The sequence below is a fragment of the Brachyhypopomus gauderio genome, chromosome 8 (assembly GCF_052324685.1).
Source record: "Brachyhypopomus gauderio isolate BG-103 chromosome 8, BGAUD_0.2, whole genome shotgun sequence".
In the NCBI taxonomy this organism is placed as follows: domain Eukaryota; kingdom Metazoa; phylum Chordata; class Actinopteri; order Gymnotiformes; family Hypopomidae; genus Brachyhypopomus; species Brachyhypopomus gauderio.
Genome location: NC_135218.1, coordinates 24,949,676 through 24,967,246, shown reverse-complemented (window position 1 = coordinate 24,967,246; position 17,571 = coordinate 24,949,676). Strand labels below are relative to the sequence as shown.

Here is a 17,571-nt window from a genome sequence, read left to right as displayed (position 1 = left end):
GTTTCTTTATGGTTTCTTTTGTGCAATATTCTGTTGCCGAAATTATTTCAGTCCAGTTCAACAACTTAATCTGTAAATACAGGATTCAACCGCTAACAGTTTTTATGTTGTTGCCCAGAGTATATCTTACTCACTGTTCAGTGTTTGTGAGCTTTTTTTTGTTTTGGAAAGGTAAATATCGCAAACTTCAGGAACAGTGAAATTACGATGAACATTCCTGAGAATGGCAGTCCCATGGCAAGGTCCCGCAGTGTGAATGAACACAGAAGTGCTAAAAAAATTATCTGTACATACACGTTTCAATAAAAGCTTCTTTCTGGGTCTTGCTGCTTGTGTATTTTGTAGCACTTAAGACATTAAACATTTTAGACCTAAAATATGATTGCAGAATTTATTTCACACAATTGACCATGGTTTGAAGCAGTGCCTATAAAAATGTTAACTTAATAAATGAAAGATACTAGAGGTTGTCAAACCATTCACATTTCAGAAATAAGGAGTCAGGCCTAATGCTCATGAAATTTATTAACTGAAACTGCTTAGTAACTCCACAAACTATCGATAACTTTTCAGTGACTTCCCCACAGAGAAACGGACACCAGGCCAGCACAGGGAGAAGCAATGAAACAATAACAGCATACACACTCATTTAGCACGAGAAGCAAGCAAGTGACCACGAAGACGGTGGCAGGTTAATCCAAGAACATTTCGCAGATGCCGTGGCAACAACTGCACAGGGTCCAGGGCCTGTGAAACATCTCATTTTACAGTCATTTAACAAATCAACACAATCGTCTGCTAGGCATCCAACTTAATTTGGGGGGAGGGGAAGAAATAAGATGGAACTAAATTCAGCATGGCGAATGCTCGACACGAACAACAAAAGTACTTTCGTTTTAACTGCACTTCTTGCACAGAGACAGTATGTCAACACACACAGGTGGTCCATGAGAACACAGACGTGAGCCTAAACACGCCACATCCTCATTAAACCACCGTCATGACTGCAACACTGAATATCTTCTGAACATCAACCACAAAGTCCCCACTATTTTTTAATTAAACGACCAGCCTAATGAGCAATGAAAACTATGCAAATGTGCATAAGTAAACAAGGTTAGGGTATTCCTCAAGATAAACAAAAAGCTGTTTACTGCCCCTACTACCCCTCCGCCCCTGTGTGGTAGTTGTAACTGAGGGCATATTTCTGCTCAAAACTGAACTGAAGATTTAGGGCTTGTTAAGGCCACAGTGGCTCAGGCAATGATTGCGTCCAAGAAAGAAATATCAGGCCATTGATAATGTGTAAAAAAAAAAATAATAAATAAAAAAAGTGCTCTAAAAATTCCTACAGGATCCTTCAAATCACGGTCCGATAAAGGATGAAAGCAAATCCTTTGGGATGTAATGCAGCCACCCTGTGGTGGCGAGTTGGTAGATGAACAAGTGAGCTGAAAACTTACAATCAGGATATAAATAAGACTGGATTAGACTGCATCAAACCTACAGCAGAGCCTTAACAACTCACAAAAGCCAAATAAATACAAAGGCAGCCAATTTTGGTAACCAACAGGTTCGAGTCCCTTCTTTATAATTTCAAAATGAATCGCTTTCAGAAGAGGAGGGGAAAAAAAAGGTCAATCCATCTTATGCTTCTGCGGTCCGCGTCACCCTAACCTAGACCCCGTGGTAGCTCGTCGTCAGTTAATTCTAGGTCCTTTGCTGGGTTAACCCAGACAGCACCAACACCATGCAGGAAAAGTCCCGGCTTCTTAGCCCATTTCCAAAAGCAAGCACTAAACAAGGCGGCCTTGGGCGCAAAGAACTCTAATGTGTGTCAATGCTGTGTGCAGAGGGCGGCGGGAGCTCCAGGAATGCTCCGGATATCTCCCATGATGCCACGGCTGATACAAGCCATTGTAAAAGCCAGGCTCAAAGCCCAATCAGGGGGGCTCAGTGCCCCCACCCACCCACCCAGTGCTGTTCCCAACCTGTCCGACTCCAAGGAGATTTAAAACCGAATCAATAATCTCGTCCGGGAGCTCCACACACGTGTCGGACGAGAATACACGGTGACTTCCTGACGGACGCCAACAAAACCGATCAAGGTTACAGAAAACAACCTTGACGACGTCTGCAGAGCAGCTAAGCAGAGCCTAAGCTCTCGTTAGCACGATCTGCAGTCGAAACGCTCCAAATAAATTCCTAAAACTTCACATCTTACCAAGTCAGCCACATCCTCTTAACATTGAAATCATCTATGCACCACGTGCATATGAAATTTCATACCAAAAAAAACATCCAACTAAAACTGCAGGCTACTTTGCTAAAACTTCTGAAGTGCCACTCTGACAGAGCTTCTGCTCGGCCTGTAGCAGTGAACAAGGTTTCACCTCCGTTTTACTGCCCAGACCAGTTCAAGGGTTTCGCACAGGCCAACCAGACCTTTTTTGCCGACGTTAACCCCGGAAACATGAGCATCAACCCTGCGACGGACCTGGTGACCCTGCTAAGGACCTCTTATCCTACATGCGTGTCCTGTGCCATTAGCCATAGGGAGCTGGAAAACCTAGTTCGAGCCAACGTCCACTTAATATCTCACGATACGTCTTGCTCGAGACAGTGTGACACCACCTTCGTCATTAGGATATTTAACTAAACTCCAATCCTATTTGGTTAAGTCCAAACTTAAACTATTAAAGATAAATGCAGTAAGGCATTTGAAACCAATTAGTTTTAGGGGAAAAACAGGTTCAGACCTCAAACTCTAAAGTATACTAGAGTACAGAAATAATTACCAATGCCTTATAAACACAAAGGAAGGTAAATCACTGGGTTAAAAATCCACAAACTTACCATGGGTCTAGTGAACGTCCCTGTCAGATCACTATTATGATGTTGTGAATCCACTCCATGATGGGTAAATGACTGTAAAATCTGTCTTTTGTAATAGCCATGATAACGTGTTCAGGAAAAGCTAACTAGAGGATGTCTATCTTCACATTATTGCAAATTTGTTTTAAACCCACCCCCCCTCCAAAAAAATAAACAACCATCCAACGAGTCTCAAGCGCCCCCTCCTTCCCAAATGGAGAGAAAGAATATTTTGGGTGAAACTTCGATACCCAAAAGCTTATCCCTCAGCTACAGCTAACTCAGGTGTTTCAAATATCGATTCAATTGTTTAGAGGTGCAGGTAGAATGAAAGAAAAAGGTGTTTGCAGCACAACACAGATCTCTAGGACTCCAGATGTAACAAACATTAGAATAACAGGCAAAACAGGGACTCGTAAAACAAAAGGCTACAAAGACGTGAACACAGAGCTAAACCAGCACATTGAAAAAGCAGCACCAAACCGTGTATGGCGTGAGCCAGGGGTCCTTCACTCCAGCCCTGGGGGACCCATGGCAGTTTCAAAGATGTCCTTGCCTTAACACAACTGCCACGATTCATGATAGGCTTGGTAATGTGTTCTGGGAGTAAAACTCGGAAACTGATCATGGTTGAGGGTTCCCCCGGGACTGAGGTTCAGAGCCTCTGGCAAAGGAGAAGGCATAGCACAGAGACGCTCTGGGAGACCGTCGACTGTTACTAATCCCGGTCCTCTTTGGCCACAGTCGTGAAGGGTCCTGTGTCTTTGTTACGACACGGATTAAACATGTTGGCTCATTGTAAAAAGCTGGAAGCAAGGAAAAACACGATCTCAACTTGACGGAAGAACAAGATTTTAGACCGGCGGGGCAGGGGAGAAGGAGAAGTTAGCTGCTAGCTTGACTTTGTTCCGGAAGGTTCTCCTGCTGGGGCTGTCTGTAGCAGAGGGCTTGACGTTGGGTGGTTTGGTTACCACCGAGGCCGATGTACTACACGATTCAGTGTCTGCAGTTTGAGGCACGGCATCACCTTGAATGCTCGAAACGGTGACGACGGATGTATCTGCAGTTTGGTCCTCAGCGTCTGAAGCTTTGAGATGTTCCGCGTCACAGTCTGCAGGCAGCCGAGCTGCTCGGGTCTGGCGGTTGTGGACCACGTGATGCTCATTAGCGCCCCCTGTGGGCTGGATGCGCGACTGCTCCTCAAAGCGAATGAGGTCTCGGTGCTGCAGCAGAACCGGGTCAGGGTGGAGCTGAGGGGAGGGCAGGCAGGACGGAACGGGCCCACACAGCAGGTCCACCGGAGAGGCGGAGTTTAGGTACAGCAGCTCCGCCTCCCCTGAACCCACACCTGAGGCTGGAAAGACAGGAAATGGGAGTTTATCCATCCAAATGAACACTGATGAAGAACAGGGAGGGGTGAATGCCAATATCTGTCCTGGTTCGGCAGAATTATTCCTTCATTTGTTGCTTTCTCAACCCCCCTCCTACAACACTGGTCTATACTACCAGAGTGAGACCAGTGGATGCACACATGCCATCAGAAGGGCATGGAGACTGATAAGGTGTGTGTGTGTGTGTGTGTTTACCTGGGCTGCATGTGCTGGATTCTTGAGTGCTTGCAGGGCTGTGGCTTCCTGGGGCCTCCTCAGGCTGAGGGCTCTCTGTGCTAGCAGGGCTGCTACGCGCTACACACACACACACACACACACACACACTTTGTAATGTAGGTAAACACACCCCAGCAGTCTGTCTATAGCCATCACAGTAGCATGTTAACTTTTTCAAGACAGGGTAAGTGTGTTGAGAGCCAGTGGCACTCGGTGCAGACGTTTGCTCCCTGGTCCTCCCTGATGGAGGCTGGGTGTGGTGCCCTCACCTTTCATATCATTCCGCAGCACTATGATCTTCTTGTGGCCGTGGCCTTTGATCCACACGACCTGTTGGAAAGAACACACACTGATGGAAGTGAAGTGTATAACAGTCTACGCCGAGCAGGCAAGACAAATCAAGGTTGCAGGGTAAAACAAGTCAGTGAAGAGAACAGTAGCTTGTTACCATCTTTATACTTGATCTGTCTGATCTCAAAATCAAAGCCTCACAGAGTTGAATGAGAAAGTACAGTAGAAGTAATCCAGGAAGTCTAATCAAACTCCGCACAAGGATCTGCCCTTCAGATGATGATCTCTGAAGAGGAGGAGCTGATGGTGCATGTACTGAGCGCGTGTGGGACGGACCTGTGGCACGGCGGCCAGGAGCTCGTCCAGAGTGGCGTAGCCGTAGTCACGCGACTGGAACTCGCGGCCCGTGAACTTGCTGAAGGCGCCCCAGAACTCGCTCAGGAAGATCTGGTTGTAGTGGTAGGTGTGCAGGAGGCCGCGAACTTCTCTGGCAAACTGGTACAGACGCGTTAACCTCACGCGCTCCTCTGGCTTGCCGTAGCCGTCCTCACCGTCAAACAGCTGGAGGAGGAAGAAAAAAAAACTAGACTTTTAAACAGTTTTCTTGTTATTCAAGAAACCATTGTGTTTGCTACACAACGCTTCACATTTTAGTGTTACTATTCTGCTTGAGCAGAAATATCAGGGAGTCCAGCAGGTTCCCAGACGCGCGTACCTCCACCAGATAAGGCAGACTCTTCAGCAGCTCGCTGAGCGAGACGAAGCCGTACTCGCAAGGGTTGAGCGGCGCGTCGTACATCGTCTCGTACTGCCTGCGCAGTCTCTCCACCCCAAGCCAGTTCTGCTCATTAGGCAGCGACATCATCACAGCCAGCAGCTGGGAGGTCAACGCACGCAGAGACTTCCTGTTGATTAGCTGCACCTCCTTCTCCTCGACTCCACCCACCACCTGAGAGGGGAGAAGGAGAAGCCAGAGGAGACGCGATGAGCCTCGGGTGCACCGTCCTCGTTTAGGGAGCGCTGAAGGAAGTCGGAGGACGCCGGCGAGCACCTTGACGACGTGACACAGCTTGGTGAGCAGGGCGGGCAGCGTGTCGGCGTCGTAGTCCTGCAGGCGGAGGCCGTAGCCGAACGTCTTGCTGTACTCGGTGAGCAGCTGGCTGACGGGGAGGCTGCAGTCCTTCTGAGCACGCAGGAGCTTCACCAGCTGGGCGGCCAGAGCTTTGACCCGCTCCACCTCCGTCAGAGACAGCACCTTCTCCTCCCCACATTCCAGCACCTGCACGCGGGAGGAGGCGTTAGAGAACGCTCACCTACCAAACACCAAAACAAGCCTGGAGTGGTGGAACCCACCTGGAGCACATCTGGGATGGCTTCGAAGAGCTCCACCAGCTTGGAGAAGCCGTAGTAGGCCAGTTTGCACTGGCGGCCAAAGTGGTGGTGGTAGGTGGGGATGAACTTGCAGAAGGGCATGCGGAAGTGGGGCTGGTGACGTAGCAGGTCCACCACCTCCTTCCCGAACTGCCAGGTGTGCTCCACCTCCTCCGCCGTGCGATCTGCCGGGCCCCAAACACACACACACGCACTGTCACCGGGCGTGCTTTCAGAGGAGAAAATGTTCTGTTTCTACAAAACGGAGCCATCTGTTGCTCAAGAAATCTTGGACACGATTTTCTCTTATCAGCATTAGAATCTACGTGCAAACAAAACTAAAGAGTTTAGTTACTATGAATCAGCAGCAATTTACAGAACTTCTGATCTGCTTTTCGCAAAAAATAAAAAAATAAAAAATGTTTGACGTTTGTTTTTTCGCTGCCAAACGTCAGTTCGGATTCGTTTAACAAAGCCGCGTCAAGGAGCAGCGTCTCTGTGAAGGCACGTGAGGAAGCGGCACCTCTTTTGGGCACAGATATGAGCGTGTCCGAATCCTGCTGCGTGATGGTGATGGTCGTGTCGGGAATCTCAGTCAGCAGATCCATAAGGTCACACATGCCGTAATCAACCACCTGCCAGTTTCTGGAGAAGCACCTGTGACCGTGGAGAGACACATGCATGCTTACCACATATATAACATGAAGTATACTAATGAGTCTTGATCTCTTGGTTACGCTTCCATAGTTTTCTCCTGGGAAACCCCGAGAGCTGGTGCCCTCCTGATGCCAATTCTCAGGAGGCCGCTTAGAAAGAGGTTTGCATAGAACTGGAAATAAATGTCAATTCTAGGCAAGCCGAACCCAAAGGCAGTAGCAGCACAAACGGAGCGTGGGGACCGGGCGAAACTGACCAGTGGTAGGCCTGCATGAAGTCCTTGATGACAACCTGTTTGCTGGCCTGGAACTTGAGCAGTTTGAGCAGATCCTGCGTGAAGCGCTTCACCTGCGCCCTGTGTGTGAGGGTCAGCAACCGTTTAGAGCCCAGACCCAGGATCTGCAGTGGACACACACACACACACACATACACACACACACACACACACACGTTGGGTGTGGATAGAACAACTGTCCTCCAACAGGAGCTTCTCCTTATGCTGTTCCCTCTCAGTGCAACACTGCGTCTTCTTGGACCAGACCAGCACTTTCCTGTTTCCACGAAGACGCCAAGAACACAGAACTGGACGACCTACATTTCCAAACCCAGTATTACTAAAACTCCAACCTGCAGTACGTGTGGCACGGCCTCCAGCAGCTCCAGGAGCTTGGAGTAGCCGTAGTCGGAGACGCGGCACTGCTTGGCGAAGTGGTGGTGGTAGGCAGGGATGAACTTGGTGACGGGCATGAGGCAGGAGGGCTGACTCTTCATCAGGTCCACGATCTCACGGCTGAACTGCACCAACTGGGGGTTTCCCACCGGACTCTTGCAGCGCTGAAGCCACAGCTCTGCGTCACACACACACACACACACACACACACACACTAAATAAATACAAACACATCTCACAAAGCCGCACAACACGGCCCACACACTCCAGGAAACCTCTCAAAAGGTTCTAGAGCAGTCCAGTCTGACTGATGCACACTGCAGGTTATTCTACACAACTCTCAGTACCGGGCTTTTGACTCGTACACTAATTGAAGGTGGCAGATTGAGGGTAGAGAGAGGCAGGCGGGCTTTCTGCCAACGGGCCGTTTTTGATTCGCCCTTCAGAATCACCATGCGCTCCACCCACACCAGCCTGAGCCCTGCAATCTGGGAGCAAAAGCCCATCATGCATTGCAGGGACGAGAGGGTGGGGGAAACCTCTCGTTTGGCCATTCTTTCAGCAGCAGGAGCGTTTTGAAGAGGCCGAGGCCTTCAAAGGGCTCCCAGACTTCTGTTAGGGTACCCACTCACAATGGAATAAACTTTAGATGGACGTTGTGGAAAAGAAGAGAAATGTAGCTCTGCACGACACACACACACACACACACACACACACACACACACACACACACACACACACACACACACCTGCATTGGGAGGCGGAGGCTTGTTGTGGATCCATTTGATGACCTTGAAGCCGTTCTGTGCGGTTACTATGGTGATGCCAGGTATGCAGGTGATCAGATGTTCCAAGGGAACGCTCCCCTCCAGCGCCCCCTCCTCCGCTACAGTCAACGGACTGAACTCTGCCGCATAGCATTCTGGGAAACTGAGTGCACAGACAAGTATTGGAGAAGTGGGCACCATTCCTACAGCAATACGCAGCACACGCTCTTCCTGAGTGGTTTGTTGGGCCAAATGAAGTGTTGGCCAGGTAAACAGGTGAACTGCTAATGCTGAACGATCTCCACGATTTAAGCTGCTTTACGGGGCAGAGTGTGCGTCACAGCAACACTGCAGGACTCCTCACACCAGGCGCCCGCCACACACACCAGGCGCCCGCCACACACACCAGGCGCCCGCGGCTGTGCACTCCAGTGGGGAACCGTCAGGGCCCTCTATGCCCTCTCAGAGGGCCTAAAATATTCTTAACATTATATATATATATAATTATCCAATTATATTTTATCTACTTACAGTTTTACAATCGACATCTAAACAATTACAAAAATATAAGCAAATAAATTATTCAACCATGTATTCAATCTGTGTTGGAAGGTGAGGGGTTAAGTGGAAGCCTGTGAGCCTGTCTCCCCCTATCAGGACTGTGATGCCCGTTGTTCGTTTACAGAGGGCCTGGCAGTTATAATTCAGTGCAATACCAGTGTCAAATGACAGTAAAATTGACCAATCATATCTTCCCTCTTAGTGGGCGGGCTTAACTGTATGATAATTTCCACCTGCTGTGGCGACGCTAGCTGTCGTTAGCTTACCGCTGCTAGCTAGTTTAGATTCATTCCTTTGACGTCCTCATTTACATATTCTGCTTCCGCGAACCGGAGCTGTGAACCTTATTTTGTTTGGAAACTTATTTTGTTATCTAGTACAAATGTTATTGTTTATTGCGTTTCTAAAGCTATACTGTTGTCTCGGTTTTTTCTTTATTGGAGTTTATTAGGAGAGGAAAAAGAAAATTTTCTTGTACCGGCCCAGGTTTAACGGTCACGGTTCGCTACTGGTGCACTCCAAGGCTGGCGTTACCTCAGCAAGGGGACGGTCCCCTCATGGGACTGCAGCAAACTGTGCACATGAGCAGCCAAAGCCTTCAGAGACACCACCACGAACGGGATCTTGTAGGTGTCTGGGTCGTAGTCCGCCTCGCTACACACACACACACACACACACACACACACACACACACACACACACACACACACACACACACACACACACACACACACACAGGAATTACTTGTGGACTATTTTAGCATAATAAGCCCCTCCTCCTATTTGAGGAGTGAACAAATCCAAAGGAAACAATGAGGCTCCATGTGGCAAACAACACAATCAAACATTCTTCAGGTCGGTACCAGACGCTCCATTCTCAACTCCACAGTGACACTGTGCCCAGCACAGATCTTTTGGGACGTGGTGCCAGCCAGCAGCAGCAGTGCTGTACCCGGGGCGTCTACACGGGCCGGCGCTCCCTACCTGAAGGGCAGGTGCGTGCAGTGGCGCTTGCAGACGGGCTCGTGGTACTCCAGCTCCTCGAACACCACGGGGCTGCCGCTGGTGGAGGAACCCTCGTGGGACTGGGAGGAGCCCAGCGGGCTGTGCCTGGCCAGGCCCCCGGAGAGGAGGCACACCAGCCGACCTCCACCCTGCTCCCGCACTGCCACCACCTCCGGGAGGCGGTACAGCTCGCTCACCGTCAGCTTACGGCCAAACCTGCGGAGGGAAAACAGGAAAACAAGCAGCAAGGTCGTGGGTTCCAGTCCCGTACAGTGAAATTGTCACGCTGATGAATGTGCAAATTGCTCTGTCAAAACGCCTTAAATGTGTGTGTGCGCGTGTGTCCGCGCGCATGACAAAATCAACTCACTTTCTCTCGTAAATTTCTGTGAATTTGAAGAGTGGAAGACAGTTGGCTGGAGAATCCTGCAGAATACTTATGATCTCAGAGCTGTAGAGAAAATCCACAGAGGAAAATAAACAACGGCTCCCTCTTGTGGCCCGGAGGCCGTCGAGACGTGAACGTCTGTGCAGGTGCCGCTACCTGAGGCAGGCGAGGGTCTTGTTGTTGGTGCCGGTGATGAGGGAGACGTGGATGCGCTTGGTGCCGATCTTGTAGCGGTGGAGGACGCTGACGGCACCGATGGCCTGCTGCAGGGAGCCCAGCTGCACTTTGGCCTTCAGCTGGTAGTCCGTGTGGGGACTGAGCTCCACGCTCTTCACCTGGGGGGCGAGAGAGCCGTAAACAAAACCCACCGCACGCAGACAGACGGACGGACGGACACGGGAGCAGATATTGGGGGGATCAGTTCTCTAACAGCTCAGCTTGGACCGATGTTGAACGTGTTGTACATACTGGTATTACACCGAATGGCTAAGTAGGTAGATTCCCCACGTGACCTGCACACGTGGTTCGTGACGTCACTGAGGTCAAGGCTGACGTTTACGTAGCCGTGTGCGGCTGGACGGACCCCGGGCGTGAGCTCCAGCGGGGTTAGCGTTAGGCTCCCTCACCCTGCCGTGCTTGGCGAACGTGTCCAGCAGGATCTGTTGCAACTCCTTGCGGGACATCCTGTAGTCGAGGTTGGCCACCTGGACGTCGGCGCCGTCGGAGAAGGGCTCCGGTTGAGGGTCGGGACAGGGGCTACGCGGGGCAACGCTGAGCGGGGAGGAGCGGTTGGACAGGCACGGGGACGCGCTCCTGAGAGACGAACACCAGGTTTAACAGCAGGTGAGCTCAAGAGGACGGAACGTGAACGTGCGTACGGACACGGCATGAAAGCTTCTCACCTTGAGGACCAGGTGCCCTGGGGGAACATCAGTGGGCTGAAGGTGGTGTGCAGGGTGAGCTTGCTGAAGGCAGACGGCGTGCTCACCTGGAAGGGCTCCAGGGGGGAGTCTGTGGCACCGCGCACGCCGCACGAATCTCGTCTTACGCACGCGCGCGCACACACACACACACACACACACACACACACACACGAGAAACCCTTTTAGCACCCTATCACTACCATTTTCCCACTGCCCCACAAAAACAGCAGCACAGGACGAAAGAGGCTTGATGATCGATTTGAAACACACATTACAGAGATTCAGTCCCAGTCCAATAAGTGTGGTGGGAGAGGTCTGGCCACAGTTTGCCGTTTACCTCTATACATTTGAATGTCACAATGTGAAGTGTATAGGGATGGTTCTGTTCACAGGCATGTACACACATCAGTACATGAATCAACATCTAGGTTATAATAACCCTGACATTCAGGCACTCTTTAAAAGACATAATTTAACTGATTAATTTTGCAAGTCTTTTTTGTATATATCATTTACCTTCAGTTTTCCCATATAGTGGTCACTATCCAGTTCCCCCCGCTGGTGCAAATAACCGTTTGCTCAGTTCCTATCCATGTGTAATTCTGGCCGGGGCAGAAAGGCACTGTGGGAGTTGTAGTACCTGCGGCCGCGGTGCTGGAGCTCGGTGAAGTTGGGCTTAGCCGGCTGCAGCTGAGGGGCGGGGCCATTGGTCTGGGGAGAGGCGGAGGCAGCACGGGTCTTATCTGGAGGAAAACCCACCCGGGCCTTCGACTCCACCCCGCTCACGTCCTGAGGCAAGCGAGTATAAATCAGACACAAATCAGACAACTCACGGACAAAGAACGAAGTGATGCTTTTACTGCTGTTGCCAGAAAGGCCGTCTCCAAGAAAACACACCTTTGTGTCTCCCCCACTTTCAGTCCAGTTAATCAAGGTTAAAAGCAGATTCTGCGCTAAAAAGAACTGTCTGTGGAAGGCCCGGGTTCAGCCCAGCTGGAGAGAGGTTTTCTTACAACAGCAATGCTGTTCAAACGGATGTGCTTGCATTATGGAGGTGGCAGTGGACAAATGTTGGTGGAGAAGAAGCATATGAATGAAAGAGCAGAAGAGAACAAAAGGATGAAGAGCAAGAGGAGAAATGGGATTAGACCTCAGATTAGCATCAGATTATTATTACTGAAGTCTGCTGGATGTAATGCAAGTTGCGACGGCATTGCAGGTCCTGTGCGTGAAGGCGGGGGGGATTCAAGCAGACCCAGACTGAGATCTGGACCCTCTGGGATCTGTAGGCGTGTGGGTCTGGGACCAGCAGCAAGCAGGGAGACACATGCGCAATGACCCTCAACACACTGACCCAACACTGACCAACAAACACTCGCCACTACGTTTAGACGGGGGAGGGGCCAAATTAGCATCAGGCTTCTGGTCTGTTGGTGTGTGTTGGGTTGGTGGGCCCAGAGCTTTAAGATGGCGGGAAGCAGGGTGGGGTAATCTCGGCCGGAGACGGAGCTGGAGCGAGGACGGGCGGCACGGTGGCGCTGCTGACCTGGGGAAGGACCTTCATCACTGGGCTGCAAGACGAGGCATGCCCCGCCTTCCTGGGGCTGTAGGGTCTCTCGGGAACGTTTACCCCCGCCTCTCTGCCGCTCTGGCACGAGCGCGAGGCCCGCCTGGGGCGCCGTGGCGACCGGGGCTTCTCCACGGGGAGGAAGAGGGCGGAGGCGGAGGAGGAAGAGGACGCGGCGACGGGGAGACGAGGCCCCTCCTCTTCCTCCTCCCGCGGCCCGTCGGGGGAGAACGAGAGCGTGACGCGGTTCCCCAGGACGTCCTCGTTCTCCATACGCTTGCGGGCGCGCCTGGCCGCCTCGGCGCTGGCGAATCGGAGCACGGCGGTGCCGCCGGACACGCCCAGAACTTTCCCGCCGCAGTTATTGGACAGGCGCTGAAGCCTGCTACTGACGGCCTTGGCGTCGCGGTGCGTGGGGAGGTTGTGCACAAAGAGGAGGTTGAAACAGGGCTGGGGAGAGAGAGAGGCAGTACTCTAGGCGCTGTGGGACCGTTCTGCTGGGGTAGCTACTCGTTTAGAGAAGTTTAACGCGCTTTTTTGGGCCTGAAACCTGCAGCTATTCCCATCTTTGGAGGGGAATAGAAAATAATAACTGGCATGTAGTGTAGTGTTTTTGTTTGTTTTACCAGTACTGGTCAATACAATGACAGGGAGAATATTATGGTTTCCACTTCGGTAAAGTCACAGTACAAAACTGCCATACTTACCTGGATGGGCTGGTACGTGTGTGTGTGTGTGTGTGTTTCTATACACTTGTTTTTAAAAAGCAGGCTGAAGTTCATAAATGTAAAGTCAGTGTCCGTTACAGTTCTGGTTGAATACGCATCTGACTGCTCACTGAAGCATTTTATGAGCAATGCCAGTACAAGAGCAGCTAGTGTTGATGGAGACCAGGCTGCCCCAGGGGGGTTCAGACGTGCGTACCTGAGGCTTGATGAGCATTCTGGGCGGCAGCTCCGAGACCAGGTCCTCGAAGGGCACGTGCACGTTGGCGTGCTGCAGCAGGGCAGGAGACGCCTGACTCTTGTGCACCAGGATGACCTGGAAGCCATGGCGATGACGCAGGTCACTCAGCTCGCTGGCAAAGTTCACGTCGGCTGAAAAGCACACGGGGCACTAGTGAGGTCGTGCACCAGCAGGGGGCGCTTTAAGTCTCCATAACAGTAACCCTCACCTATTCCTTCCACAGCCAACATCTCACCACCACTTAACAACCCGAGGACAAATTAATTACCACCAGAGCTTCTACGTGCATCATTCAGCGATCTAGTAAGCTGGACCGGTGAAGTAAGTAGTTCCCTAAGGACCCGCCGTGTTGTCATTTGTCGGGAGGGACTCACAGGAGACCACGATGACGGAGGCGGGAGCCGTGTGGGTCTCTGCGAAGCGTCGCAGACTCTGTCGCAGTTTGTCGTCGGCCGCGTTTTTGGCCGTCGCGTTTATATGAGCAACAGTCACCTGGGGTAAGAACAAAACGATGATCAAACCTATTAAAGACAGCTGATAACACAAAGCTGGTGTTGCGTGTGTGTGTGTGTGTGTGTCTACCTGGCAGTTGTTGAGCTCCTGGATGACAGCCTTGTTTTCTTTGCTGATGTCACACACACAGATGAACTCTGCTTCGCGGTGACCCTGGAAGAAGCGTTCTCGCAGCCGCTGGACGACGCCGGCAGCCGAACGCCCGCTGGGCACCGCGCAGTTCTCTATGTCCCAGAACACGCCCACCGGGGGCAGGGACTCCTGTCCAGCGCACTCAGGAGAGCCTATCACAAATAAAGCCACTCAAAACATGACCCGCTCCGCGCGGCAGGCCTGAAGCTGCGTGACCCTCGCGTGTCCACCCACCGTATTTCTGGCTGGTTTTGCTGGAGGCGTGCAGGACGAGGCCATCGCCAGGGGCCCCGGGGACGCCACAGCCGTTGCACACGGGGATGGGAGCTGGGGCCGTGTGGCCCTGCGGAGGGGGGACGTTGGGCCAAACCTTCTCGGGGTCGGCGGCAAACGACCCCTGCATGGGTGAAAGAAAAAAAAAGACTTCACTCAGTCCAGCTTCAGCTTCCAACACGGCACATATAAACGATCTACAGATCTGGACGTTTAAACTTGTGTGATGATTACAAGATCTTCATGCTGTAGCAAGGATTGCAAACTGGTTAGGTAACTGGACATGTTTATTGCTACAAACCATCCACTGATCAAAGTCTTCACCAAGTTTAAAAAAGAGGAGCTTGAGGAATAAAGATGGTCAAAGTTACTCTGTAACATGTCATGAGCAACAGCAGCAGTCATGTTCAGTCTGAACACACATCCTTTCAATTATTAACACAAGCTTCCATCAAACAGCCCTTAAACATTCGGAAGCTTCACGCGTCCAAATTTGCTACACATCTCTGCCAGTGAGAACACACACTCCTAATCCTGCACTCAAAGGTTTTACAAATGGGAGCTTTAAACACATCTAAGCCAAGTAAATGAGAACTCAAACACTAATTATCTCAGGCTCATGTTTGTTCACACAAATCAAAAAAGCTAGTCTGACAAACTAAACTAGGAAATGTTTATAACTGGTCCTTTAATATTATGTGCACCTGGTACACACGAAGAGACTGTATCACCAACCTTTCTCAAACATTGGTGGCAGCAGTGTGCTCCTTTCAGACAGACCGTGGTGTGCTCGACACCGAGATGCAAAGGGTTAGAGCAGTGGTGAGCAGAGGAGTGGTGAGCAGAGGAGTGGTGAGCAGAGTAGACCACGTCACCGTGCAAACGGGAACCCCGTTCCGCCCGCCGGTCTCCACCGCAGAGGCAGCACCCAGACGCCGTCAGACGGGAACCGGGGGCGGAGGCAGGCGCGAGACCGGACCGCGCACAGCCCGCAGGGACGGAGGGCCACGGGTGGAAGTGGGCCGGGCCCGTGCAGCAGGGGGTGGGCTGAGACGTGGCCACCGACGGCACCCGCAGGCCGAAGCTCTGTGGCGTCTGGAGCTGGGGCGCGTGGCCGGTACCGTGGAGGGCGGGCGCCGGGTAGAGAGCGGCCGAGCAGGTGCTGCCTCGTGGGTAAGAAAAGTGAAGTGCAGACAGGCCACCACCGGTGTTCGCATTAGTGCCGCTACTGGTGCTACAGCCACCACCAACAGCACCAAAACCGTGGACTCTGGCTTCGGGCGGGCCAGGGCTCTGCTGGATGTGCAGGCTGGAATCACAGTGAGAGCAAAAGCTTACTTTAGGGCTACTGGGCTGGGGCTGCTGTGGTGAGTGGGGGTCCGTAGGAGGGAGGTGATAAAGGGGGGACGGAGGGAGCGCCGCCAGAGGGGGGGACTGCGGAGACGCACTGTGGGGCGGAGGGGGGGGGACATCTTTCAGCTCCAACACTGGCTTACGGACCTCCATGTAACCGTTCTAGTGAGACAAACACAAACACAGAACATCTGCATAAGCAATTAGCACGTTTCCAACAATAAGAGGGACGCTAACACAATGCCAGCAGTTGGTTTGGTTACTGTGCGCACTTGCGTAAGGACGAGGACCGTTTTATTGCTGGCAATTAATTCAAGTTCAATGTTATTCTCAACTCTCAGCTTCCCATGTAAATGTATCGTTATTTCTACAATCCATCACTCTTAATATTACGCTTGCCAATGACAAAGTCCCCCTCACCTGCAGTTGGGCAGATTGGGCAGTTTGCTTGAGGGAACAGAAGCAGTCGGTGAGTTTCCAGAACTTGGACGGCGCTACATGGTCTGGGCGGTTGAGCCATTGAAGGGATCCTTCATTACAACTCTGCCTTTCCTTCTCCTTCTCCTCCATCACGCCTCCTTCTGAAAGGTCGCACCATTATTCCGCATGTCTTCTCTCTCTATCTCTCTCTCACGCGACTCCCTTCAACAGACACAAAGTAGTTTACAGGACGTATAAGGACGTCGCTCCAAAGTCCAGCTACGTTATACAGCTGTGCAGTCCTGTTAGCTAGACCAGGTTAGCGGGAAAGTTAGCCCTCTTGTGAGGGGAAGAGGGGGAACGCGAGGAGAAATGAAGACACCAAACCGCCTCCCACCAGGTTACAGGCACCCTTAACTAACCAAACACACACACACGGGTCACACAAGGCAGTGAAGGAGCTGAAGCTCCAAACCCCCCCTGGCTAAACCCCACACAGTGGCTAATGACCGTGTTTATAACGGGAGACGGCGTCACTTGGCCGGTCCGGTCCGTACTGGAGGTGCTGCTAACGCGGCTAACACACACCTGAACCCTCACCTGGCCGCCTAACACAGGTGTGCTGCTCGGGTTAGCGCCTGCTAGCTAGCCGTAGTTATTGTGATATATCGAGCAGGCCTCGCCGTTTAGCACACACGCCTCATGCGGGGTGGATGGACTGAGGGTGCTTTTGTTTGATTCTGTTACCGAAACAAACCGTTAAAACGTTAATAATGCCGACACCGCACGTACCTGCTACCCGCCAGCCATTCTAGCGCACCTGCGGAGCTCCGCGCGCCTGCCGACCAGGCTGTATCCTTGGAAACTAAAGGAAGTACTCTGCCACAAACGCTTCGACAGCTGTCGTAAATCACCTCCTCGCCTCAAGGTCCTTTACGTGTTCGCGCTGCCCAAGACGATTCGTGCCGTCGTTTCACATATAGGAAAATATCCAACGTTTTTAATTGTACGCGTGTTTCCCCTGTCGCCTTCTATCGGAGCACGATATTAACATTTATTTACTTTGCCACTCATAACGTTACTACTCACAAGTAGTTTTTTCTGCAGCTACCATTTGATGCGGAACACCGCACAGAAGAGGATTGTAAACTCAGAAAGCAGGAAATTCTCCACAAGATGGCGGTGTCACATTAGTGTTTCGACAAGACCCCGTCTCATTTATTTATAATATC

General features: G+C 51.5%; 1 protein-coding gene across 3 annotated transcripts; it reads right to left on the bottom strand.

Moving 5' to 3' along the window:
• Positions 1-507: 507 nt before the first annotated feature.
• Positions 508-17,417, bottom strand: marf1 (meiosis regulator and mRNA stability factor 1). Of its 3 annotated transcripts, none has more exons than XM_077015804.1 (26): positions 17,132-17,417; positions 16,340-16,561; positions 15,302-16,081; positions 14,528-14,690; positions 14,231-14,445; positions 14,023-14,140; positions 13,607-13,779; positions 12,662-13,132; positions 11,756-11,904; positions 11,095-11,235; positions 10,819-11,005; positions 10,349-10,527; positions 10,175-10,255; positions 9,784-10,020; positions 9,334-9,453; positions 8,220-8,401; positions 7,428-7,648; positions 7,057-7,199; positions 6,667-6,800; positions 6,126-6,328; positions 5,824-6,051; positions 5,488-5,721; positions 5,109-5,333; positions 4,751-4,811; positions 4,461-4,559; positions 508-4,228 (listed from the first exon to the last, which is right to left on the bottom strand). In XM_077015804.1, exons 2-26 carry the CDS (start codon positions 16,487-16,489, stop codon positions 3,729-3,731), a joined length of 5,394 nt encoding a protein of 1,797 aa, XP_076871919.1. In that variant the 5' UTR covers positions 16,490-16,561; positions 17,132-17,417; the 3' UTR covers positions 508-3,728. The 3 variants fall into 3 exon arrangements, with proteins under 3 accessions (XP_076871919.1, XP_076871920.1, XP_076871921.1); XM_077015805.1 differs by having other exon boundaries at positions 16,340-16,500; XM_077015806.1 differs by lacking the exon at positions 12,662-13,132 and having other exon boundaries at positions 17,132-17,414.
• Between the last annotated feature and the right edge of the window lie 154 nt (positions 17,418-17,571).